The sequence below is a fragment of the Capra hircus genome, chromosome 1 (genome assembly GCF_001704415.2).
Source record: "Capra hircus breed San Clemente chromosome 1, ASM170441v1, whole genome shotgun sequence".
Lineage (NCBI taxonomy): Eukaryota > Metazoa > Chordata > Mammalia > Artiodactyla > Bovidae > Capra > Capra hircus.
This window is the reverse complement of record NC_030808.1, coordinates 137987535-138012949: the sequence shown is the minus strand read 5'-3', so window position 1 is coordinate 138012949 and position 25415 is coordinate 137987535. Positions and strand designations below refer to the sequence as shown.

The following is a 25415-nucleotide window of genomic DNA, read 5'->3' as shown; positions in this document are numbered from 1 at the left end:
CTTTATTCAAAAACATTATGTACCACATCAGTGTTTATTTATAATATGGTACACAAATAGCAAAAGCCAAGTAGTCTAATTTCTTGGAGGCATAAATTCTTTACAGATTAAGAAAAATAACATTCCAGCCTTAGTATAAATAAAACTGATTCAATCAACTCATTGTAAAATGCTACACTATTTAATATTCATAGATCTCTCTCTCTCTCTCGGACCCTCTAAAATCAACCTACTTGCAGTTTCACTGAGGGTTACAATGTGCAAATGAAAGTTTGAAGTTTGTATACATTGAATTTCAAAAATCTTTCTGAACCAAAATGCTTTACTTCTAAAGAATTCTAGAACTTCATTTTCACATCCTATTCTGACAAAAGGCCATTCAAAGACAAACTTGTTTCTTAATATTGCAATACATGACCTCTGGACCTAGAAAAATTAATATCTTGAAGAATAAATGAGCCTCTGAAGTGCTTCCTATACCACAGTAGTGAATAGTTTTAAAAATTCATGTCATTTACGGGGTTAAAATTTACCACAGTATAAGAATCAGCAGCATCCAAATCAGCATCCTGCTGTGCTATACATTCACTGGTGAGATAAAATTTAAGGTATGAAGACCAGTCTCAAGTACAAAAGTAGAAATAAAAGTACTAACATTTCTCTAATAGTTTAGCTATTAAGATTTTATCAACAAGACTGTCTTCATCATTAAGGAACATAAATAAATTGAGCTGGCAAGTAGGAGGGGAACTTCTGTTTTTTGTTAAAAACTAAAGTATTTGAGAATCAGTGTGAAACTTCTAGAACTGGGAGGGAATTCAGAGACCATCAAGTCCAATTGCTTGTTTTGGTGGGTAAGAAAATGGATGTTCTGAAAGGTGGAGTGAAGGAGCTAGTGGCAGCCACAGAGACAGAACTCAGCTCTTCTGATGCCATGCCCACTCATTTCCCACTATCTCACAGTCCTGAGGAGGTAATGTTCATAAATCTGCTACAGCAGAATGGATTACCCCAACATGACACCTGACTTACAAATATGGAGGCTACAGAGCCAGAAATTTACAAAATTGGTAATGAAATAAAGATGACAGTGCTAGTCCTAACAAAAACACAGAAATATAATCAATTAGAAAACAGTGGTATCTAGCAAACCAAAGAATTGTTCATATGATTCACAGGAGGTCTGGCAAATATTTACACTTAAAAATTCAAACATTTGACATTTTAAAAAAAGTTTCCAAAAATATCACACTGTACTTTTAACTACCTTATCTGAACCCCATTTAGTCAATAAACTGTCAAGGGTAGCAGATATTACTATGAAGTCTTAATAAAAAATAAGCTAAACATACTACCATAACATGCAAAAATAAGTCCTATTTATGAGGCAGGCCTATTAAACCATAGGACTTCAACCATTGCCAGTTTACTGATCAGTATATCCCACGTGGTGCTAGTGGTAAAGAATCTGCCTGCCAATGCAGGAGACATAAGAGATTCTATCCCTGGGTCTGGGAGATTTCCTGGAGGAGTCATGACAACCCATTCCCAGTATTCTTGCCTGAGAATCCCCATGGACAGAGGATCCTGATGGGCTGTAGTCCATGGGGTCACAAAGAGTCGAACATGACTGAAGTGACTTAGCACACATACCCCACTTCCTATAGGACAGTTCCACCTGCCTTTTCTATAAACTCTTTACATCTTTCCTCCAAAGCAATCTGTTCCTTGTCTCTGTCCCCGGTCACAGCATCAGCACTGACCTGCTGGGTCCTGTCCCACCAGCTCATCCTCACCTGGTCTTTTATAATGCTTGCCTCTCCCAAGCCCAAAGCAACTGCTCCAGTGCAAAAGACTTTTATCAACTTTCCCAGAGGGCTCACCCCTTAAATGTCCTTCCAGCATGGGGGATTTTCTAATTTTGTTCACCATGATAACAATATGACTACAGTTCAGTTCAGTCGCTCAGTCATGTCCCACCCTTTGCAACCCCATGGACTGCAGCACACCAGGCCCCTCTGTTTGTCACCAACTCCTGGAGTTTACTCAAACTCATGTCCATTGAGTTGGTGATGCCATCCAATCATCTCATCCTCTGTCATCCCCTTCTCCTCCTGCCTTCAATCTTTCCCAGAATCAGGGTCTTTTCAAATGAGTCAGTTCTTCACATCAGGTGGCCAAAGTATTGGAGTTTCAGCTTCAGCATCAGTCCTTCCAATGAATATTCAGGATTGATTTCCTTTGGGATGGACTGGTTGGATCTCCTTGCAGTCCAGGGGACTCTCAAGAGTCTTCTCCAACACCACAGTTCAAAAGTATCAATTCTTCAGCACTCAGCTCTCTTTATAGTCCAACTCTCACATCCATACATGACTACTGGAAAAACCATAGCTTTGACTAATCTGACTACTGCCCTGGTTAAAGTAGTGAGTAGTAATGGCTCAGACAGTAAAGAATCTGCCTGCAATGTAAGAAACTCAGGTTCTGTCCCTAAGTTGGGAAGATCCCCTGGAAAAGGGAATCGCAACCCAAGCCAATATTCTTGCCTGAAGAATTACATGGATAGAGGAGCCTGGCAGGCTACAGTCCATGAAATTACAAAGAGTCAACAAGCTTGAGCAACTAACACTTTCTTTCACTTTCTGGTTAAAGAATTCAGAAAGTCTAAACTCCATCCTGACAGCCCCACATTTCACACCTTTATCACACTCTCCCACCAACCCCACCACACATTAAAATCCAGACACACTGCCCTTCTCCTCCCAGGCAGCAATCCTCCTCCACAGGTCTGCTTCTATAAAGCCCACTCCCCCTGGCATACCTTTAACACCCACCCTTCTTCTAGTCTCCTCCCTGTGAAACCTCCTAAGATTTCCACAAGCAGAACTGGCCAGTGTGCTTGCTGCATTTATAGTTCCATATTGAGATGGCTGATTTATTAGTCCACCTTCCCTGTATGTTTCCAAAGAGTGGATATCAAGAGATAATTAAAGTAAGGCTTTTGGAGCCTGACTGTCTACCTCTCATCAGTGGGTGTCCCTGAGGGAGTTACTTATCCTTATTAGAGTCTGAAAAAGTTCATTGGTTAATAAATGTAAAAGACCTATGCCTATATACTCAGCATGTAACAACTGCTGAAAAGTTAACTATGGGGCTTCCCTGGTAGCCCAGTGGTAAAGAATCCTCCTGCCAGTGCAGGAGACAAGGGTTTGATCCCTGATCCAGGAAGAACCCACATGCCAAGGAGCAACTAAACCCATGGGCCACAACTATTGAGCTTGTAATCCAAAGCCCGGGAGCCACAACTACTAAAGACCAAGCGCCCCAGGGGCCATGCTCTGCAACAAGAGAAACCACTGCAATGAGAAGCCTGCGCCCTGCAACTAGAGAAAAGCCTGCACAGCTGCAAAGGCCCAGCACAGCCAGAAATAAATAAATAATTAAAAAAAAAAGAAAATTAAAACTTTTAAATAAAAAATTAACTGTGACAAGGAAATAAAAGGTAAATGATAAACACTTGCTAGTTTTGACAGCTACATAGCACAGGTTATCTCCTAATTTCCATTCATGTTCATTTCATAAACAATTTATAATAAAAAATATTAATCTAGAGACAAGCAATGTTTTAGTAAATGTAAAGGCATCTCAGCAGCCATTAGTGAAAATCATCACCATTTCTTAAAAGGTATTCTCTGCTTTTAGTTATCCAAAAAAACTCCAAAATGCTAATTGTGCAGATGTTTTCACATTTAAATTATAAACTCAGCATTCTACTTGGGAATTGTTGTTGTTCAGTCGCTCAGTCATGTCTGACTCTTTTGTGATCCCACGGATTGCAGCACACCAAGTTTCCCTGTCTTCACCATCTCGCAAAGCTTGCTCAAACTCATGTCCACTGAATTGGTGATGCCATCCAACCATCTTATCCTCTGTTGTCCCCTTCCCCTCCTGTCTTCAATCTTTCCTAGCACCAGAGTCTTTTCCAATGAGTCAGCTCTTTGCATCAGGTGGCCAAATACTGTTACTTCAGCTTTAGCATCAGTCCTTTCAATGAGTATTCAGGGTTGATTTCCCTTAAGATTAGTCTTCCCTGGTGGCTCAGATGGTAAAGCGTCTGCCTGCAATGCGGGAGACCTGGGTTCGATCCCTGGGTTGGGAAGATCTCCTGGAAAAGGAAATGGCAATCCACTCCAGTACTCTTGCCTGGAAAATCCCACGGACGGAGAAGCCTGGTAGGCTACAGTCCATGGGGTCGCAAAGAGTCGGACACGACTGAGCGACTTCACTTCACTTCCCTTCCCTTCCCTTCCCTTAAGATTGACTGGTTTGATCTCCTTGCTGTCCAAGGGACTTTCAGGAGTCTTCTCCAGACCACATTTGGAAGGCATCAATTCTCTGGTGCTGTCTTCTTTACGGTCCAGCTCTCACAATCGTGTGTGACCACTGGAAAGATTAAAGCTTTGATATATTAATCTTTGTCAGCACCGTAATGTTTTGGCTTTTCAGCACATTGCTTAGATTTGTCATAGTTTTCCTGCCAAGAAGCAAACGTCTTCTGATTTCATGGCTGCGGTCACCATCCATGGTGATTTTAGAGCCCAAGAAGAGGATATCTGCCACTACTTCCACTTTTTCCCTTTCTATTTACCATGAAGTAATGGGGCTGATGCCAAGATCTTAGTGTGTTTTTTTCCTAATATTTAGTTCAAGCCTGCTCTTTCACTCTCCTCCTTCACCCTCATCAAGAGGCTCTTTAGTTCTTCACTTTCTGCCATTAGAGTGGTATCATCTGCATATGTGAGGTTGTTGATGTTTCTCCTGCCTATCTTGATTCCAGCTTGTAACTCATCCAGCCTGGCATTTCTCATGGTGTGCTTAGCGTATAAGTTAAATAAACAGGGTGACAGCAGACAGCACTGTCATACTCCTTTCTCAATCCTAAGCCAATCAGTTGTTCCATACAGGATTCTAACTGTTGCTCCTGACCTGCATACAGATTTCTCAGGAGACAGGTAAGATGGTCTAGTATTCCCATCTCTTTAAGAGCTTTCCACAGTTTGTTATGATCCACACAGTCAAAGGCTTTAGCGAAGCTAATGAAACAGAGTAGATGTTTTTCGGGGATTCCCTTGCTTTCTCTATGATTAAGCAAATGTTGGCAATTTGATTTCTGGTTCCCTTGCCTTTTCTAAACCCAGCCTGGACGTCTGGAAGTTCTTGGTTTGCATAATGCTAAAGCCTAGCAAGCAAGATTTTAAGCATGACCTTACTAGCATAGGAGATGAGTGGAATTGTTGGATGGTTAGAATATTCTTTAGTACTTTAGTACAAACAAGTTTAGTAGGAAACATGCTTTAGTCCCATCTCTTCTTGGGAACTGGGGTGAGGACTGACCTTTTCCAGTCCTGCGACCACTGCTAGGTCTTCCAGATTTGCTGACATATTCAGTGCAACACTTTGATGGCATCATCCTTTAGGGTTTTGAATAGCTCTACTGGAATTGCATTGCATCCACTAGCTTTATTCACAGCAGTGCTTCCTAAGGCCCACTGGACTTCACACTCCAGAATGCCTAGCTCTGGGTAACATGAATTAGTTATTCAGTTCATTAAGATCTTTTTTGTACACTCCTTCTGTGTGTTCTTTCCATCTCTTCTTGATCTCTTCAGCATCTACTAGATCTCTACCACTTCTGTCCTTCATTGTGCCCATCTTTGGGTGAAATGTTCCCTTGGTATTTCCAATTTTCCAGAAGAGATCTCTAGTCTTTCTCCTTCTGTTGCTTTCCTCTATTTTTATAGACTATTCATTGAAGGCCTTCTTGTCCCTCCTTGGCTTCTCTGTCTATGGAATTCTCCAGGTAAGAATACTGGAGTGGGTTGCCATTCCCTTCTCCAGGGGAATCTTCCCAACCCAGGGACTGAATCCAGGTCTCCCGCATCACAGGCAGATTCTTTACCCTCAGGGAAGCCCCTCTATCAGACTGTCTTCCCCCAAATCCATAGTTTACCTCCAGGACAAGTTTATGACTATGTGATAGCCTCAAAACTTAATTCAGAATTTCAAAGAACTCAGATCTAAAGCTAATGAAATGCAGTATTCTAGGAATGAAAATGCATCCTTACATGGAAACGTGACACAGTTTTTCCTCCTACAGTCAGGGCTGCCATTTTTCCATTATGATTTTCCTTTGGAGTATATTTTAGGACATGACAGTCTTGTACCTAAAAAACAAAAAACACACACAAAAAATCAATGTGCTGGAATACCTGTTAATATTACATACCAGCCACACTGAGTCCCCAGGACAGTTAGGAATTCTCTAAAGTTTCTGATCTCATCATCCCTCTAAAACCAATCACAATCTAAAGAACCCATTAACCATAGTACATAATGTGCATAAAACACAAATATACAACAAAATGGAGTATTTACAAAGAAAATATGCATATAACCACTACCAATATCAAAAATCCCCCAAACCTCTCTGTCTCTTCCTAATCCCCACCTCACACCCATTCCTCCCTGTCCTTTTTACCCCTTGAGCAGTGGTTCTCAAAGTGTGGTCCCTAGACAAGCATCACCCAGGAACTGCGAAAATGCAGGGTCTCAGGCCCCTGCCAGAATCTACTAAAACAGAACCTGTGTTTTCTGAACCCCCTAGGTGATCCTGAGGTACAGAAAAGTTTGAGAAGCACTGCCCTTCAAATAAACAACCATCCCTCTTGACACTGTGGTAATCATTTATTTAACTTTTCATTATAATTACTTCCTTTGAAAGCACTGCTTAATCCTGTAGTTTAGTGCTATCTGTTGAAACTTCATGTAAGTGGAATCAGACCACACAGACTCCTCCAGATTTTCCTGCTTTTGCTCAAGATTCTATTGCTAAGGTTCACCCACACTGCTTTCTGCAGCTCCATTCTGTGCATTTTCACTGCCACCCAGCCCTTTATCATGTAAATATACCACGATTTCTTTATCCATTCTATCATGATGGAAACATGAGTTATTTCTAGTTTTGGAGTATTAAGAGTAATGCTGCTATAACTGATCTGTTTGAGTTTTCTAGTAACAGTCAGGAGTGAAACTGGAAGACCACAGGTTCACCTACCTCAACTTTCCCTAATGCTAAGCTATTTCCTGAAGTAGTTGTTCCAATTTACAATCCCACCCGTCATTCCTGAAAGCTCCCAAAGTTCTGTAGACTTCTAGGAATTATTGATATAATTCTTTACTGGATCATTCAGAGTCAGTAAAAACTTACTAAGGGCTTGCAGGCCACCTGTGCCTGACAGTACTGGCAGCACTTCCATGTATGGGCTCTCACTTTAACCTCCATCGCTTGCCTAATCACTTGTCCAAGGCTTAACTCCAAAGATGAAGTGAGCTGTTCAAAGTGATCTGGAGAACGATGGTCTCAACTTACCAGTGATTTTTATAATAATGATAAAGACAGTAACAGCTAATGCTGGACATTGAACATTGTTTTAAATTTTAAGTGCCTGACATTTATCATCTTGTGCAAGCCTCACAGTAACCCTTTGAGGGAGGTCACAGTGATTTCTCCGGAAGAATAAAATCCTGTCTTTTACAGATGAGGCAGTGCTTCAAAGAACACAGCTAGGAAATGGTATAACTGAGATATGAGATATTCAGGTTCCAGGGCCTACATTCTTAACCATTAACCTTATTTCAGACAACAAAATGCTGCTTCTGCAGGTAAGTGTTACACTCTGAATTAGTAAAGATATCAAAATTACAACTTGGAGTTGAAAGAACCGCATAAATGAAAATAAGATGGGACTGAGACTTTTTTCTGACTGTGAGTTAAACTAGTAGATCTGTAAGAAGTTAGGTTACAATTTTTTTTTTTAAATTTATTGCTCCAGTTATCCCAACACCAGTATCAAGAAAGCCACCACGCAGGCATGAGTAAGAACATTCACTGACATCCTCAGAAGTAAACCTCTTTCACAGAATTTATGCTCCATTCTACCTCTTCTTCACGTTTCAGGATACAAATATTGTCTATTGCGCAACAGGTTTGCACAAATAGATCTCAGCACACACAACAGATTTGCTATTATTTTTTATTTCTTTCTCACCTGAAGTAATGTGACCACATGCTTCTTACCGTCTTTGGTCCATAAAGGCATCATGCCTAGCTTCAGTGCAATAAGGCCCACTCTAGAGGAACCTGGCAATTAAAGACAAATCAGTATTCACACAGTTTTTTTCAACATTTGTCAACTTGATACTATAGGATTTCCTAAATTTTGGTTTCATATAAGGAGTAGGCAGATAACAAACATGCTGATATATCCATAGAGTAAAATACAACTGTTCCTTTCAGATATAAGTGCCTTCAACCATGCCTGACATAGTATTACTCAATAAATCTCTGTAAAATAAAAAAATATGAGAACTATACAAAATAAAGAAAACAGTTAAAGTGATACATTCTAGTATTTAGAATAGTGGTAATTAATAGAGGGCATGATGAATCTACCTTTATGCCTTGCTTTCTTAGTATCAATTCATATCCAACCTCATTAATCAGGAAATATCTACTACTCAAATTCTAAGAAGTTAGCTGGAGTTACAGAGATGACATAAGTGGTTATGTGGCTAAAAAATGTTAGCATCTACCATGACACTCAGTTTGTTGTATAAACTGATACTGTATAAACTGAAGTTGCTCCACTAAGATGTCTAGTCATTAAACAATTTGACAGCCACAATAACCCCCAATCAAAGACAACAGCCTCAGCAGGAAAGGTCTTATGCTTTTTGGTCTAACCATAGATGGATGTAGCCCTCTGTCTGGTACTAAGAGCTGATTCTGGGGTTATGCTTGGCAGGTATTGAGTGCTAGAACACCTCAAATGCAAATCTTTGAGTGATACATTTTAGTTCACCACACTCTTCCAGCTTTTCTTTTCTATTTTAATCTGAAGAAAATTAAAAAAAAAACACACAAACACATTTGCAGAATGATTCTCTTTTCACCTACTATGCAGTTTCTTGAGGAAGTTTTGATGATCATCAGACATTCACTAACAGTAGACTAGGATGCTGGAAATATTCTTGCAAACCAAACCACAATGAAACACAGTTATGTCATGAAAAACAGAGATGACAAATTTATCCAGAAGTCATTATGACTTTAAATGTGCCAGTCAGACAGTAATCAGGCAATGAGAACACAACATATACAAAATAATCACCTGGTTCCCAAGGATGTATAGGCCACGGCTCATCTTTCAAAGGACAGAGTTTACTTGCTAACTGGGCTTTATTTTCATCAGAGACCAATTGTTTAACAAAGGAAACATTCTCTTCAGAAAGATGTTCATCCCACCAAGTACCACTCTTGCCATGGAGACGTCTAACCAAAACCCAGATGTCTGTTCTGCAAAAAATAAAATTAGAGAACAAAGCACAATTCAAAAGGTTCCCCATTTAATGTACAGGAGGTTACATCAGCTGGAAAGTATAGTCAGGGCCTTAGGGAAAGGTGTGCATCCTGTTTCAGTTTTTTTCACTGACATTCCTCATGAAAACGGGGCTCATATTTTAACCATTAATAAATATCCTGGAGGAAAAGTTCTCCCTTTCTCCTCTGGGATAAACAGATTTCCAACAGCGTAGTCCTATGTAGACAAGAGAAGTCACAGGCCCATTTGAACATGTACCATAACAGTTAACATGCAGTAGAGGTGACAAAATGTGGGCTTACTGATATTTTTCTGATAAACTCACCTCTTATCTGTAATGACATGGCCTAGGCTCATAATGGTGAAAAAATGGAGTGTGCAAACTCTAAAAATCCATAAAAGACCTGACCTCTACTAGCTAAACACACAAGAAAGACTTTAGGGGACAGAGGTCAGGAAACAGGTGTGTAATTCTTGAGAGGAGGGTCAGAAATAAGTAAGCTTTCTGAGTTCTATCTCTTTTGTAGACAGGAAGAGATAGCCAGGCTAGAGTCTCAATTATGCACTTATTAGTTAAGTGACCTTGGGCAAATCGCTTGTCTCTAAGACTCTTATCTGTAAAACTGAATAATGATAGGACGGAATAATGGTGGTATCTGTAAAACGGATGATAACAGCTCTCATGAGGCTACATGAGCCAAGGCGCCTAATGTTTCTAACAGAACATTTATTATAAACAGTCACTAACTGGAAGATAACATTATTGCTGTTGGTACTTCTTGCTGCCAGTCGCTGGCTCATCAGCATTGAAAATAAAAAACCTATCCCTTCAACCCTTCAAAGGGCACGTCCTTTGAGTAGTGCTTCTTAACTCTTCAGGCCTGGACGGAGCTCCCTCCTACCCTGGCCCGGGCCAAGCCACAGCCCGTGGCCACGAGTGCAAGAATCACCCCCCACGCTCGTCTCTCCCCAGCACCCACCTGTTTCCCGAGCCCAGGGCAGTGCCCAGGCCACCTGTGCCGCGGTCCAGCACCCGGGCGCCGGTCCAAGCCAGCAGCCTCCAACTGGGCATGGTGAGGCCGGGAGAGCGCAACCCCTTCACCCTCGGGCGCCCTGCCGCTCGGCTTGGCTTTCAGGGCGCCGCAGCGACCGTGTCCCAGTCCTGTGAACCGTCCGAAGCTGTCCCGCAGCCTCCCACACTGCCTTCCCGGACGAAAAAGAACTGCCGGAGCCATTTCCGGTCCGCTCGCAAAGCGCGCCGGTGCCGGGATCGGCTCCAAGAACTAGAGTTCCGCCTCCGGAATAGTCCTAACTTTAGCTCTGAGTAGGGTGGGATGGGTAGGATCTGGCTCTCTATGGGGTGGAAAAAAAGAACTTAACTCTTGGAATTTAAACTTTAAGAGAATGAGGCAAACTAGGGACAGGCTTCTTAAGGAAGCGAAGTCACTTCTAAGTAGTGCCCGTTGCGGGGCAGCTCATTGTACTAAGCACCTCTTGATATTCTTATATTGGGTTATGTTCAAAACAAGAAGGTGGTTACTTTTATATTACAAATGAAGAAATACAGACAGTGCTGGTCCAAAACAGATGGAAAAATTGGTACTAAAACAAGACTAACATGTGCTAGTAGACTATGGCCAAGTTGATGTGGTGTGACTTCCGGGGTGGATCATAAAAGGTATTGCTAGTGTGTCTTGGGCTCTTGGACGTCTCTGTATGAGGAAAGCCAGCAGTCTTGTCCTGCAGGCACTCAAACATCCCTATGGAGGGGCCCATGTGAGGAGGAACCATCTTTCCAACTAGGAATTAACCACTTAGGAAGGGATTCCTCTGGTTCCAGGCAACATTTCAAATGACTGCAATCATGAAAGACTGAGCCTGAACCGCCCAGCTAAGAAACTCATGCGTTCCTGACCAGGAGAAACTCCTGGAGACAGTAAATGATTACTAAATTATTTTGCACAATCATTTATTCTTAATATACTTTAGGTACAAATAAACCCTTGTCCTGGGTTCCAGAGTCAGCCTAATCACCATGTGTGATCTTGGGTATTCATTCTATTACTTTGTTTCCTTCTTTGTCAGATGAGTGCCTGTAGAAATTCAAAAATAAAAAGAAAAGCTATTTTGAGACCTTCTTTTGCCTGAGATATGGCTATGCTGGCTTAAAAAGACCAGGCCCTGGTCAATTCCTGATAACTACTTGGACTGTTCTATAAAGATAAAAATTAGAAAACAAAGAATGTTCTCAAAATCTTTGTTTGCTCATGCTAGCCTGGCTTCCCAGTTATGTGAGAATAGCCCTTTACTGAATAAGCATGTCTTGAGATATGCTGTATGAAAGAAGCTGGGAATAAAAAGACTTGCCTACAACTGCAAATGGCTAGCATTTCTTGAGCATATAATATGGGATGAGTATTGTGGAAGCCCTGGAAGTCTCAGTCAGAGACTACCAGGAGCACACTTGGATTTATAAATTTAAGTTTCATTAGCTTCCTGCAGCAAGAGAGAGCATACACCTACAAATGAGTCATAATATTTGGACTTACACTGGGTGGTGTGAAGGAAACAGACTTCTTTTGAAATGGATACTATTCAGCAAAAGTTCAGCATTTGGGGATCACAGTAATTTTGTTGGAAGTAAGAAGGACAACGTGAATAGGGATAATGATGGTGAGGGAGCAGATCTGTTCTGAGGATAAGATTTTTTGAGGAAAGAACTGTTTTGTAACTGGAGTGTGGCCTTGGGTGTGGTCTGTTAGAAATATTGTGTTGACATTCCATTATAAATTAAACACTGAAGTCTGATTCCTAACAGAATTCATGTTCACTCTTTGGTGTATTTCCTCATTTGATCTTTATAATAACCCCATAGGCTAATACTATAATTATCTCCATTTTACAGATTAGAAAATAAACACAGAGAGACTACATGACTTAAGTTCTTTTGACTAGTTAGGGCCAAGATTTAAATCTCAGCAGAGCCATTGTGTGTTTCTTTAATTCTCTAAGACAAGTATGTTATTATCCTTGCATTGGAATTCCATCGCTGAGAGGAAAATTGGTAAGTGATCATATCACACATGGCAGTCTGTGAGGCCTAAGGAGGCAGCCAGTCAGTCTAACCTTTGCTCCTAGTGCAGGAACTCTCCTAGTCCATGATGGCAACCTTCAGCGAAGAAATCCTTAGCAGACACCATCACTAAACCAAATCAAAGCAAAACATACTCTGTCTGCTGTCAGGTATTTCCCGACTGACAGCTGGGATTGGGAAGTATTGTCTTAATTTCATCACTACAGTGTACTGCTAATTGACAAGAACCAATCCCTTAAGGGACCTAGCCAGGGCTTCTCGAGGGCACTGATCTCCAGCTTCCCAGGATTTCTGACATCATCCTTCAGACAGTACCATGGCCTTGGGACCCTGATACCATTTTGCCTCTCTGGGACTTCAGTTTCTCGCTGGAAAAAAGATAACCCTATTATCTTCTTTTAGTGTTTTGTTGTTGTTGTTCAGTCACTAAGCCATGTCTGACTCCTCATAACCTAATGCCAGCCTCCTCTGTCCTCCACTATCTCCCAGAGTTTGCTTCAATTCATGTCTACTGAGTTGGTGATGCTATCTAACCATCTTATCCTCTGCCACCCCTTCTCCTGTTGCCTTCAATCTTCCCAGGCATCAGGGTCTTTTCCAATGAGTCAGCTCTACCATTAGGTGGCCAAAGTATTGGAGCTTCAGCTTCAGCATCAGTCCTTCAGTTGATATACAGGGTTCTTTCCTTTAGGATTAACTGGTTTGATACCCTTGCATTCCAAGGGACTCTCAAGAGTCTTCTCCAGCACCACAATTCAGAAGCATCAGTTCTTCAGTGCTTACTCTTCTTTATGGTCCAACTCTCACATCTGTACATGACTACTGGAAAAACCATAGCTTTGACTATCCCAACCTTTGTCAGCAAAGTGATGTCTCTGCTTTTTAATACACTGTTTAGGTTTGTCAAGCTTTCTTTCCAAGGAACAAGAATCTTTTAATTTCATGGCTACAAGTCACTGTCTACAGTTATTTGGAGCCCAAGAAAAGAAAAAATCTGTCACTGCTTCCACTTTTTCCCCTTCTATTTGCCGTGAAGTGATGGGACCATGTGTCATAAACTTAGTTTTTAAAAATTTGAGTTTTAAACCAGCTTTTTCACTCTCCTCTTTCACCCTCAAGAGGCTGTTTAGTTCCTCTTCCCTTTCTGTATTAGAGTGGTACCATCTGTGTATCTGAGGTTGTTGATGTTTTTCCTGGCAATCTTAATTCCAGCTTGTGATTCATCCAACCCAGCATTTCACATAGAAGTGAGATAATCAGGGTGACAATATTCATCCTTGTCATATATCTTTCCCAATTTTGAACCAGTCTGTTGTTCCACATCCAGTTCTAACCATTGTTTCTTGACCTGCATACAATTTTCTCAGGAGACAAGTAAGGGATCTGGTACTCCCATCTCTTTAAGAATTTTCCAGTTTGTTGTGATCATAGTCAGTGAAGTAGGTGTTTTTCTGAAATTCCCTTGCTTTCTCTGTAATCCAAACGGATGTTGGCAATTTGACCCCTGGTTCCTCTACTGCTTTGAAACTCAGATTGTACATCTGGAAGTTCTTGGTTCATGTAATGCTGAAGGCTAGCTTGAAGGATTTTGAGCATAACTTGCTAGCATGTGAACTCAGTGCAATTGTGCGATAGTTTGAACATTCTTTGGCATTACCCTTCTTTGAGATTGGAATGAAAACTGACTTTTTCCAGTCCTGTGGCCACTGCTGAGTTTTCCAAATTTGCTGGCATATTGAGTGAAGCACTTCCACAGCATCATTTTTTCAGGATTTTAGTTATTTATTTATTTTTATGTTTTAAAATTAATTTATTTTATTTTTAATATAAATTTATTTATTTTACCTGGAGGCTAATTACTTTACAATATTGTATTGGTTTTGCCATACATCAACATGAATGCACCATGGTGTACACGTGTTCCCCATCTGAACCCCCCTCCCACCTCCCTCCCCATACCATCCCTCTGGGTCATCCCAGTACACCAGCCCCGAGCATCCTGTATCATGCATCGAATCTGGACTGGCAATTCATTTCATATATGATATTTTACATGTTTCAATGCCATTCTCCCAAACCATCACACCCTCGCCCTCTCCCACAGAGTCCAAAAGTCTGTTCTATACATCTATGTCTCTTTTGCTGTCTCACATACAGGGTTATCATTACCATCTTTCTAAATTCCATATATATGTGTTAGTGTACTGTATCAGAGAGGGCGATGGCACCCCACTCCAGTACTCTTGCCTGGAAAATCCCATGGACGGAGGAGCCTGGTGGGCTGCAGTCCATGGGGTCTCGAAGAGTTGGACACGACTGGGTGACTTCCCTTTTGCTTTTCACTTTAATGCATTGGAGAGGGAAATGGCAACCCACTCCAGTGTTCTTGCCTGGAGAATCCCAGGGACGGGGGAGCCTGGTGGGCTGCCATCTATAGGGTCACACAGAGTCGGACACGACTGAAGTGACTTAGCAGCAGCAGCAGCAGCAGCAGCAGCAGTGTACTGTATTGGTGTTTTTCTTTCTGGCTTACTTTACTCTGTTTAATAGGCTCCAGTTTCATCCACCTCATTAGAACTGATTCAATGTGTTCTTTTTAATGGCTGAGTAATATTCCATTGTGCAAATGTACTATAGCTTTCTTATCCATTCATCTGCTGATGGACATCTAGGTTGCTTCCATGTCCTGGCTATTATAAACAGTGCTGCAATGAACACTGGGGTACACGTGTCTCTTTCAATTTTGGTTTGTTCAGTGTGTACACCCAGCAGTGGGATTGCTGGGTCATATGGCAGTTCTATTTCCAGTTTTTCAAGGAATCTCCACACTGTTTTCCATAGTGGCTATACTAGTTTGCATCCCCATTAACAGTGCAGGAGGGTTCCCTTTTTCTCCACACCCTCTCCAGCATTTATTGTTTGTAGACTTTTGGATAGCAGCCATTCTGACTGGTGTGAAATGATACCTCATTGTGGTTTTGATTTGCATTTCTCTGATAATGAGTGATGTTGAGCATCTTTTCATGTGTTTGTTAGCCATCTGTATGTCTTCTTTGGAGAAATGTCTATTTAGTTCTTTGGCCCATTTTTTGATTGGGTAGTTTATTTTTCTGGAATTGAGCTGCAGGAGTTGCTTGTATATTTTTGAGATTAGTTCTTAATCAGTTTCTTCATTTGCCATTATTTCCTCCCATTCTGAAGGCTGTCTTTTCACCTTGCTTATAGTTTCCTTTGTTGTGCAGAAGCTTTTAATTTTAATTAGGTCCCATTTGTTTATTTTTGCTTTTATTTCCAATATTCTGGGAGGTGGATCATAAAGGATCCTGCTGTGATTTATGTCTGAGAGTGTTTTGCCTATGTTCTCCTCTAAGAGTTTTATAGCTTCTGGTCTTACGTTTAGATCTTTAATCCATTTTGAGTTTATTTTTGTGTATGGTGTTAGAAAGTGTTCTATTTTCATTCTTTTACAAGTGGTTGACCAGTTTTCCCTGGAGGAGGCAATGGCACCCCACTCCAGTACTCTTGCCTGGAGAATCCCATGGATGGAGGAGCCTGGTAGGCTGCAGTCCATGGGGTCATAAAGAGTCGGGCATGACTGAGTGACTTCACTTTCACTTTTCACTTTCATGCATTGGAGAAGGAAATGGCAACCCACTCCAGTGTTCTTGCCTGGAGAATCCCAGGGACGGTGGAGCCTGATGGGCTGCCGTCTATGGGGTCACACAGAATCAGACATGACTGAAGTGACTTAGCAGAAGCAGACCAGTTTTCCCAGCACCACTTGTTAAAGAGATTGTCTTTGCTCCATTCTATATTCTTGCCTCCTTTGTCAAAGATAAGGTGTCCGTAGGTGCATGGATTTATCTATGGGCTTTCTATTTTGTTCCATTGATCTATATTTTTGTCTTTGTGCCAGTACCATATTGTCTTGATGACTGTGGCTTTGTAGTAGAGCCTGAGTCAGGCAGGTTGATTCCTCCAGTTCCATTCTTCTTTCTCAAGACTGCTTTGGCTATTCGAGGTTTTTTGTATTTCCATACAAATTGTGAAATTATTTGTTCTAGCTCTGTGAAAAATACTGTGGGTAGCTTGATAGGGATTGCATTGAATCTATAGATTGCTTTGGGTAGTATACTCATTTTCACTATATTGATTCTTCCAATCCATGAACACTGTATATTTCTCCATTAATGTCCTCTTTGATTTCTTTCACAAGTGTTTTATAGTCTTTCAGGATTTTAAATAGCTTGGCTGGAATTCTGTTTCTTCCGCTGGCTTTGAGTATAATAATGATTCCTAAGGTTCACTTGACTTCACAGTCCAGGATGTCTGGCTCTAGGTAAATGAGCACACCATCATGGCTATCCAGACTATAAAGACTTTTTTGGTATTCTTCTGTGTATTCTTGCCACCTCTTCTTAATCTCTTCTTCTGGTTTAGGTCTTTACTATTTCTGTCTTTTATCATGCCCATCTTTGCAGGAAATGTTCCCTTATATCTCCAATTTTCTTGAAGAGATCGCTAGTCTTTCCCATTCTATTGTTTTCCTCTATTTCTCTGCATTGTTCATTGAAAAAGGCCTTCTTATCTCTCCTTACTATTCTCTGGAACTCTGAATTCAGTTCAGTTATGTCTTTCCCTTTCTCTAAATCATCACAAAGTTTTTGGCACAGAACAATTACTCTTATTTTTTGCATGCTTTCTGTTGGTCAGGAATTGAGAAAGGGCATAGTGAGGACAATTTGTTTTTGCTTCGCTATGTTTGGGAGCTCTGCTGAGATGATGGAAGACTGGGTGATGCCAGCTATTGTACTGAAGTATTTTGAAGTTTTCTTCACTTCATGTCTGGTGTTTGATGCTGCCTGTCAGTCAGGTCCTCTACTAGGCTGTTCTCTGGAACATCTGTAGGTGGTCCTGTCATGTGGTTGCTTGGGGTTCCTCATAACATGAGCATTGGATCCCAAGAGCAAGCATCCGAAGAATACCAGATGTAAGCTGTGTTACCTTTTATGACCTAACGTTAGAAATCATGTTACTACTTCACTTCAGACACATACTGGTCCAGATTTGAAGAATATAGATCCATGCCTCAATGTGAGCATTGAGTCGCATTGTTGAAGAGCACAAGAGATGGAAGACGTGGTTACTGCCATCTTTAGAAAGCACTGTTGCTCACAAACACTATGTGCATCCACATGAAAGGATAGAATGGTATCTAGGCAATTGCAGGGATTGATCAACTGCTGGTCAATTGTTGATTGACCAAAACCATGATAGGTGTCCTCTGTGAAAAAGCTTCAGATTACGTCTGGCTACACATAATCTGGCTGGAAAGAGAATAAGATTCATTCAAGATTTTCTCCTGCTTCCTAGTGCAACTTCTTGGTAAGTATCTAGTGTTTCCTCTATTTGGGGAGAAGGCAATGGCACCCCACTCCAGTATTCTTGCCTGGAAAATCCCATGGAAGGAGGAGTCTGGTAGGCTGCAGTCCATGGGGTTGCAAAGAGTCGGACACGACTGAGTGACTTCACTTTCACTTTTCACTGTCATGCATTGGAGAAGGAAATGGCAGCCCACTCCAGTGTTCTTGCCTGGAGAACCCCAGGGACGGTGGAGCCTGGTGGGCTGCTGTCTATGGGGTTGCACAGAGTTGGACACGACTGAAGCAAATTAGCAGCAGCAGCAGGAGCAGCCTCTATTTGGAGAGACAAAGGCAAGGCTTGAGGGACTATGAGCATTCAGGAAGACTTGAACATGACTCAAGATGAACAGCACATTCTGGGACACAAGAGGAGACTGACCATCAAACAGGTTGAGCTACTAATCCTTGAATGCCCACAGCCATGCCTGTGCCTCCTAGTGGCAAGGACTGTGCAGCAGAGGTGGGTCTAGGAGAAGTGACTGGCTGCAGGGGTAGGGAGGACACTGCCAAGCTGCTCAGGGGTCAGGCATTTCTTACCTCTGTGGTATTTAGACTCCAACCAGGCCTAGCAGGATTGTCATGGCAACTCGCCTGTCTGCACCGCTGAGCTGAGACAAGATTCTCTTAGTAACCGAAAAGCCCAGGAGATGATGCTTAAAATAATCTTTTATGCCCAGGCAGAAATGCCTTTGCAGTTTTGTTAACCATGAAGCATCATGGGGCATGACTTTCACTCCCACTTTATTTCAAAATGGAACAAAATGCCTTTTTAAAGCAGGAATTTCCACTAAGAGCCAAATGCTGTCTTTGCTCTGCAAAACATACATCCTGCTGAAACCAATGAGCATCACACCCTAGTTTCCGAGAGAAGCTGCTGGTCACTATTATATAAATTACCTTCAAATGGGCCAGGTCATCTCTGGCTGATATCTCTGGTCTTCATCTCATCTCTTTTCTATTTCCTATTGCAGTCCCAGGTAGTCTCTCAGTAGGGCAAATAATTAGCTTGGCAAGAGTTTAACACTTTGGCTGTTTAGTCTGACAGTTTCTTGCATCTGATGCCCTCCTGCTCACACCATTTCTCCAATTTTTCCTCATCTCCAAGGCCTGCCTCCCCACAGAAGACTCCCTTATCATCACTAGCCCTGCTTGTTAATTCTTCTTTCTAAGCATTTTATCTATTACATTCTTACACAATATTGTTCTCTTTTATTATAAGTAGTGAGGAGCCTTAAGTTTACAAGTCATTACAAATTCTTTCAAGGCAGGGTAATATATTTCCTCAGCTCTCCCAGGAATCTTACATTTATAATAAGAGCTCCAGGGAAGTTCCCTGGCAGTTCAGTTATCAAGACTCCATATTTTCACTGCCAAGGGTGCAGGTTCCATTCCTGATTGGTGAACTAAGATCCTGCAAGCCATGTGGCACCACACCATCCCATAAAAAAAGAAAAATATATATATAATAAGAACTCCAGAAACACTTGAAAATTTTAGTGATGATGGTGGCACAACTTTGTGAATATACTAAAAATCACTGAGGTGTACACTTTTAAAGGGAGGATTATAGAAACCTATATGCAGGAAGCAACAGTTAGAACTGGACATGGAACAACAGACTGATTCCAAATAGGAAAAGGAGTACATCAAGACTGAATATTGTAACCCTGCTTATTTAACTTATATGCAGAGTACATCATGAGAAACGCTGGGCTGGAAGAAGCACAAGCTGGAATCTAGATTGCCGGGAGAAATATCAACACCCTCAGATATGCAGATGACACCACCCTTATGGCAGAAAGTGAAGAGGAACTAAAAAGCCACTTGATGAAAGTGAAAGAGGAGAGTGAAAAAGTTGGCTTAAAGCTCAACATTCAGGAAACGAAGATGATGGCATCCGGTCCCATCACTTCATGGGAAATAGATGGGGAAACAGTAGAAACAGTGTCAGACTTTATTTTTTTGGGCTCCAAAATCACTGCAGATGGTGACTGCAGCCACGAAATTAAAAGACACTTACTCCTTGGAAGGAAAGTTGTGACCAACCTAGATAGCATATTAAAAAGCAGAGACATTACTTTGCCAGCAAAGGTCCGTCTAGTCAAGGCTGTGCTTTTTCCAGTGGTTATGTATGGATGTGAGTTGGACTGTGAATAAGGCTGAGCGCCGAAGAATTGATGCTTTTGAACTGTGGTGTTGGAGAAGACTCTTGAGAGTCCTTTGGACTGCAAGGAGATCCAACCAGTCCATTCTAAAGGAGATCAGTCCTGGGTGTTCTTTGGAAGGAATGATGCTAAAGCTGAAACTCCAGTACTTTGGCCACCTCATGCGAAGAGTTAACTCATTAGAAAAGACTCTGATGCTGGGAGGGATTGGGGGCAGGAAGAGAAGGGGGCGACCCAGGATGAGATGGCTGGATGGCATCACCAACTCGATGGACATGAGTTGGAGTGAACTCCGTGAGTTGGTGATAGACAGGGAGTCCTGGTGTGCTGCCATCCATGGGGTCTCAAGGAGTCAGACATGACTGAGCGACTGAACTGAACTGGGGTATGTGAGTTATACCTCAGTAACAAATATTTGAATCTGATGTGAAAAATCAAAAGTAGTCAGAATTATCACCCCAACAGAAGTAGACACAACTCCAGAACAGTAGCTTGGGTGAAAGAGCCTGAACTTGGGTGACCAAATGATCAACAAAAGGAAAAGAGTCTGTCTTGCTCACTAACATGCTCCTTTTGTCTCCTCTACCAACATCAGGGGCAAAGGATTTGGTCTATTCATATACTGCCTAGGAGCAGACTTCTTACAAGTGGGAAAATCTGGGTTCAGATCCTGTGTCTGCTACTATTTCCATGCACCTGGAGGAGTCATTTAGTTTCTTGGGTTTCCTCATCTATAAAATCAGGGGGAAAAAAAAAAAACCCAAAACCTCTCAAGGCAACAATACAGGGGAAATGATGCATGCAAAATGCTTAACACAGTAGTTGGCATATAGTAATAACCAAAAGAAAAAAGTCAACTACTATTACTATTAATAATATTTACATTTACTTTCTGTTAGATACTGCAATAATAATGAAAAATCTTAGCTTATCCTTTTCAAACTTTCTCATTAATATTTCCGGCATGAACAAATTCATCTTGATCCAATCATACAAGATTCCTAAAAGGTCTTAGATCTCTTTGTCCTTGATTTGCCTATAGTGTACTTTATCGACATGTTTGCTGATCTCCTTCCAATACTACAGAAATACAACATATGAAAGGATAGTGTTTTCATTGTTTAAAAACATCACCATTATCATCAGTTCAGTTCAGTTCAGTGGCTCAGTTGTGGCTGACTCTTTGCGACCCCATGAATCGCATCATGCCAGGCCTCCCTGTCCATCACCAACTCCTGGAGTTCACTCAGACTCACGTCAGTCGAGTCCGTGATGCCATTCAGCCATCTCATCCTCTGTTGTCCCCTTCTCCTCCTGCTCCCAATCTCTCCCAGCATCAAAGTCTTTTCCAATGAGTCAACTCTTCACATGAGGTAGCCAAAGTACTGGAGTTTCAGCTTTAGCATCATTCCTTCTAAAGAAATCCCAGGGCTGATCTCCTTCAGAATGGACTGGTTTGATCTCCTTGCAGTCCAAGGGACTCTCAAGAGTCTTCTCCAACACCACACTTCAAAAGCATCAATTCTTCGGCGCTCAGCTTTCTTCACAGACCAACTCTCACATTCATACATAACCACTGGAAAAACCATAGCCTTTACTAGATGGACCTTTGTTGGCAAAGCAATGTCTCTGCTTTTCAATATGCTATCTAGGTTGGACATAAATTTCCTTCCAAGGAGTAAGCGTCTTTTAATCTCATGGCTGCAATCACCACCTGCAGTGATTTTGGAGCCCCCGAAAATAAAGTCTGACTGTGTTCCACTGTTTCTCCATCTATTTCCCACGAAGTAATGGGACCAGATGCCATGATCTTCATTTTCTGAATGTTGAGCTTTAAGCCAACTTTTTCACTCTCCTCTTTCACTTTCATCAAGAGGCTTTTTAGTTCCTTTTCACTTTCTGCCACAAGGGTGGTGTCATCTGTATATCTGAGGGTGTTGATATTTCTCCCAGCAATCTTGATTCTAGCTTGTGCTTCTTGAAGCCCAGTGTTTCTCATGATATACTCTGCATATAAGTTAAATAAGCAGGATGACAATATACAGCCTTGACGTACTCCTTTTCCCATTTGGAACCTGTCTGTTGTTCCATGTCCAGTTCTAACAGTTGCTTCCTGACCTGCATATAAGTTTCTCAAGAGGCAGGTCAGGTGGTCTGGTATTCCCATCTCTTTCAGAATTTTCCACAGTTTATTGTGATCCACACATTCAAAGGATTTGGCATAGTCAATAAAGCAGAAATAGATGTTTTTCTGGAACTCTCTTGCTTTTTCCATGATTCAGCGGATGTTGGCAATTTGATCTGTGGTTCCTCTGCCTTTTCTAAAACCAGCTTGAACATCTGGAAGTTCACAGTTCATGTATTGCTGACCCTGGGTTGGAGAATTTTGAGCATTACTTTGCTAGCATGTGAGATGAGTGCAATTGTGCGGTAGTTTGAGCATTCTTTGGCATTGCCTTTCTTTGGGATTGGAACGAAAACGGACCTTTTCCAGTTCTGTGGCCACTGCTGGGTTTTCCAAATTTGCTGGCATATTGAGTGCAGCACTTTCACAACATCATCTTTCAGGATTTGAAACATCTCAACTGGAATTCCATCACCTCCACTAGCTTTGTTCATAGTGATGCTTTCTAAGGCCCACTTGACTTCATATTCCAGGATGTCTGGCTCTAGACAAGTGATCACACCATCGTGATTAGCTGGGTCATGAAGATCTTTTTTGTACAGTTCTTCTGTGTATTCTTGCCACCTCTTCTTAATATCTTCTGCTTCTGTTAGGTCCATACCATTTCTGTCCTTTATTGAGCCCATCTTTGCATGAAATGTTCCTTTGGTATCTCTAATTTTCTTGAAGAGATCTCTAGTCTTTCCCATTCTGTTGTTTTCCTCTATTTCTTTGCATTGACCACTGAGGAAGGCTTTCTTATCTCTTCTTCCTATTCTTTGGAACTCTGCATTCAGGAGCCTATATCTTTCCTTTTCTCCTTTGCTTTTTACTTCTCTTCTTTTCACAGCTATTTGTAAGGCCTCCGCAGACAGCCATTTTGCTTTTTTTGCCTTTCTCTTCCATGGAAATAGTCTTGATCCCTGTCTCCTGTACAATGTTACGAATCTCATTCCATAAAAAGGCACTATCAAAAGACCAAGGAGTGGGAGGTTCCCCAATTTTTGGATTGACCCTCCCACTCATTAGCTTATGAAATCACCCAGCACAGGAAAACACCACATTTCATGGCCACCGGATACACCCTCTGTGATGGCATATACTCTGTGGACTGTGCTTCTCTCTGAATCCGAACAAATCTACCTCTTACCCTTTGCTGTGTCTTTCATTGAATTTTTTGCAATGAGACATCAAAAACCTGAACTTCATTAGGTCCTGAAACCAGGACCTGTGGTTTAGGCCAGGCTCAAGTCCCAGTTGAATACGACTATGTGACTAAGCATAGCAGAGTCCCAGCCACGTGGATTTGAGTCCCAATCTTAGGTAAACAATTTCAAACACAACTTTCAGAAATGGGAAAATTATAATCTGCCCAATACTTTGTAAGCAGTGGAATAGATGGAGAGAGGAGCTGAAGGATGAGAAGAAAAGCAGTTGGAAAAACATGTTGAGGAATCCCCTTCATAACTTTTTGGAAAATCTGCTTAATGCCTGACCTGTGCCCACAATATTCATTGGCCTGATCCAGGGCACAAAGGAGGTTAAGGACAGAAGAACCCTCACCCACTTGGGCAACAGCTACTAGGTCATAGCAGATAGTGGAGCCTTCAGGACAAACTGGGGAGTAGCCCCTGCCAGAGTCCTTCAATTGCACTTACTGCTGCTCACCTGTTCACAGGGGGTTCAAGGAAACAAGAAACAAGAGATTGTAAAGGAATTAAGATTTAGTTAGCCATATGTCCTTCCAGCCATAGGAGCAAGGACCGCCTACCTTACTTAACCGGAGGTCTTCTGAAATCTGAGACTGAATTGCATGAGCCCTCTGCTGAGTTTGCTTTTGCTGTCCCCGTTTCCAGCATGCTGGTCTTCCTGTCACTCCCACTGCACTGCGTTTTCTTTGCATTCAGCTTCCGCTGCATCAGCTTTCACCGAGTTGGGCTTCTGCTGCGCTTGGCCTCCGCCTTACAGGGGCCAAGCCTAGGTTGTTTCAGTCAGGTGAAATCTGAGAAATGGCACCAGATATGTTGGGGGAGTGTATAATTTTCTTGGTTCTGTCTTACTGCAATAAAAATTTGAAACGGTGAACCAGTGTTATAGCTCTGTTACAGCTCAGTTTTATTTGGCAAGCAAAGGAAAATACATCCTTGAGGCGTGAGGGTGGGCCAATCCAAAAGAAGAGAGGGGCTCAATTTTGTTTCTTCTTTTTATGTTTTTTATCCTCTCCTTGAACATGCCCTGTGTAAATTGGGCCAGCCAGCATGGCTGTTTTTTTCACCTGAGGTTCTCACTCTGATCCTCAGACCTTTCTTTGTTCCACTTTTTGTGTGCTTCTCCCTTCTTTCTCTTTTATCCACCGCCATTTTTGACTCCTTTTTTCCTATTCTAACTGCCTAACAAAAGAGACTTAAACCGAACATGATGTTAATTTTTGGACTGTGGCTATATTTGATGATATTTTTAATCACTTCCAATTCATTTGATTTGTATTCAACTCTAAATGAATTAGTTTAGATTATGAAATTATTTTCTCAGCCTAATTCAGTCCCTGTGGGTGTACATATTTTTCATATCCTGCGCTCCAGTCCACTTGAGTTTGACTTTGGTGGTTTTCTGTAATGCAGGGATTGCAGTCTCAGTGGGTCCCAGTTGCCAAAGATTTACCTGTGGATTGTTAATGTATGCAGAAGGTCCTCTTTAGCATTTTATGTCACTTAGAAAAATCATTCAGTATGCAAGAGGGAAGAAAACATTTTTCTTTTGAAGTATGCCATGCCTTTTAATCACCTGTGAAAGAAATTTCTTTCTTAGAAATCTCATCTGGCCATCAGGATGGAGTGATAATGGGGGAAATCCTGTCTGTTCATATTAGAGGGAACTCAGCCAACCTTCAGCTCTGCTTTCAATTTTACAAAGTGAAAGCTAATGAATACATGTGCATATGTGTATATCGATGTATAAAAGAAAAAAGCACTCCATATACTATAAGAAAACAATGTATGCTTGAATCTGTTTTATTTTTTCTTTTAGAAAATTTTGGGCAAGATTAGAGAAATTATTCATGCCGTCTGAATTTGAAGTTGTGTTTACAGTCTGGGGAAATGTTTTTCATTTCATCAACATGACTGCAAC

The 25415-nt window shown here is 41.5% G+C and overlaps 1 protein-coding gene across 1 annotated transcript in view; it reads right to left on the bottom strand.

The window, feature by feature from the left end:
• The window catches only part of MRPL3 (mitochondrial ribosomal protein L3), a 57155-nt gene extending 46480 nt beyond the window's left edge, over positions 1–10675 (bottom strand). The window contains exons 1-4 of the mRNA XM_018051369.1: positions 10421–10675; positions 9231–9415; positions 8109–8200; positions 6126–6224 (exon numbers count right to left, since the gene is read on the bottom strand). Coding sequence (XP_017906858.1) covers positions 6126–6224; positions 8109–8200; positions 9231–9415; positions 10421–10512 — 468 coding nt within the window. The 5' untranslated portion in view covers positions 10513–10675. The remainder of the gene's footprint in view (positions 1–6125; positions 6225–8108; positions 8201–9230; positions 9416–10420) is intronic.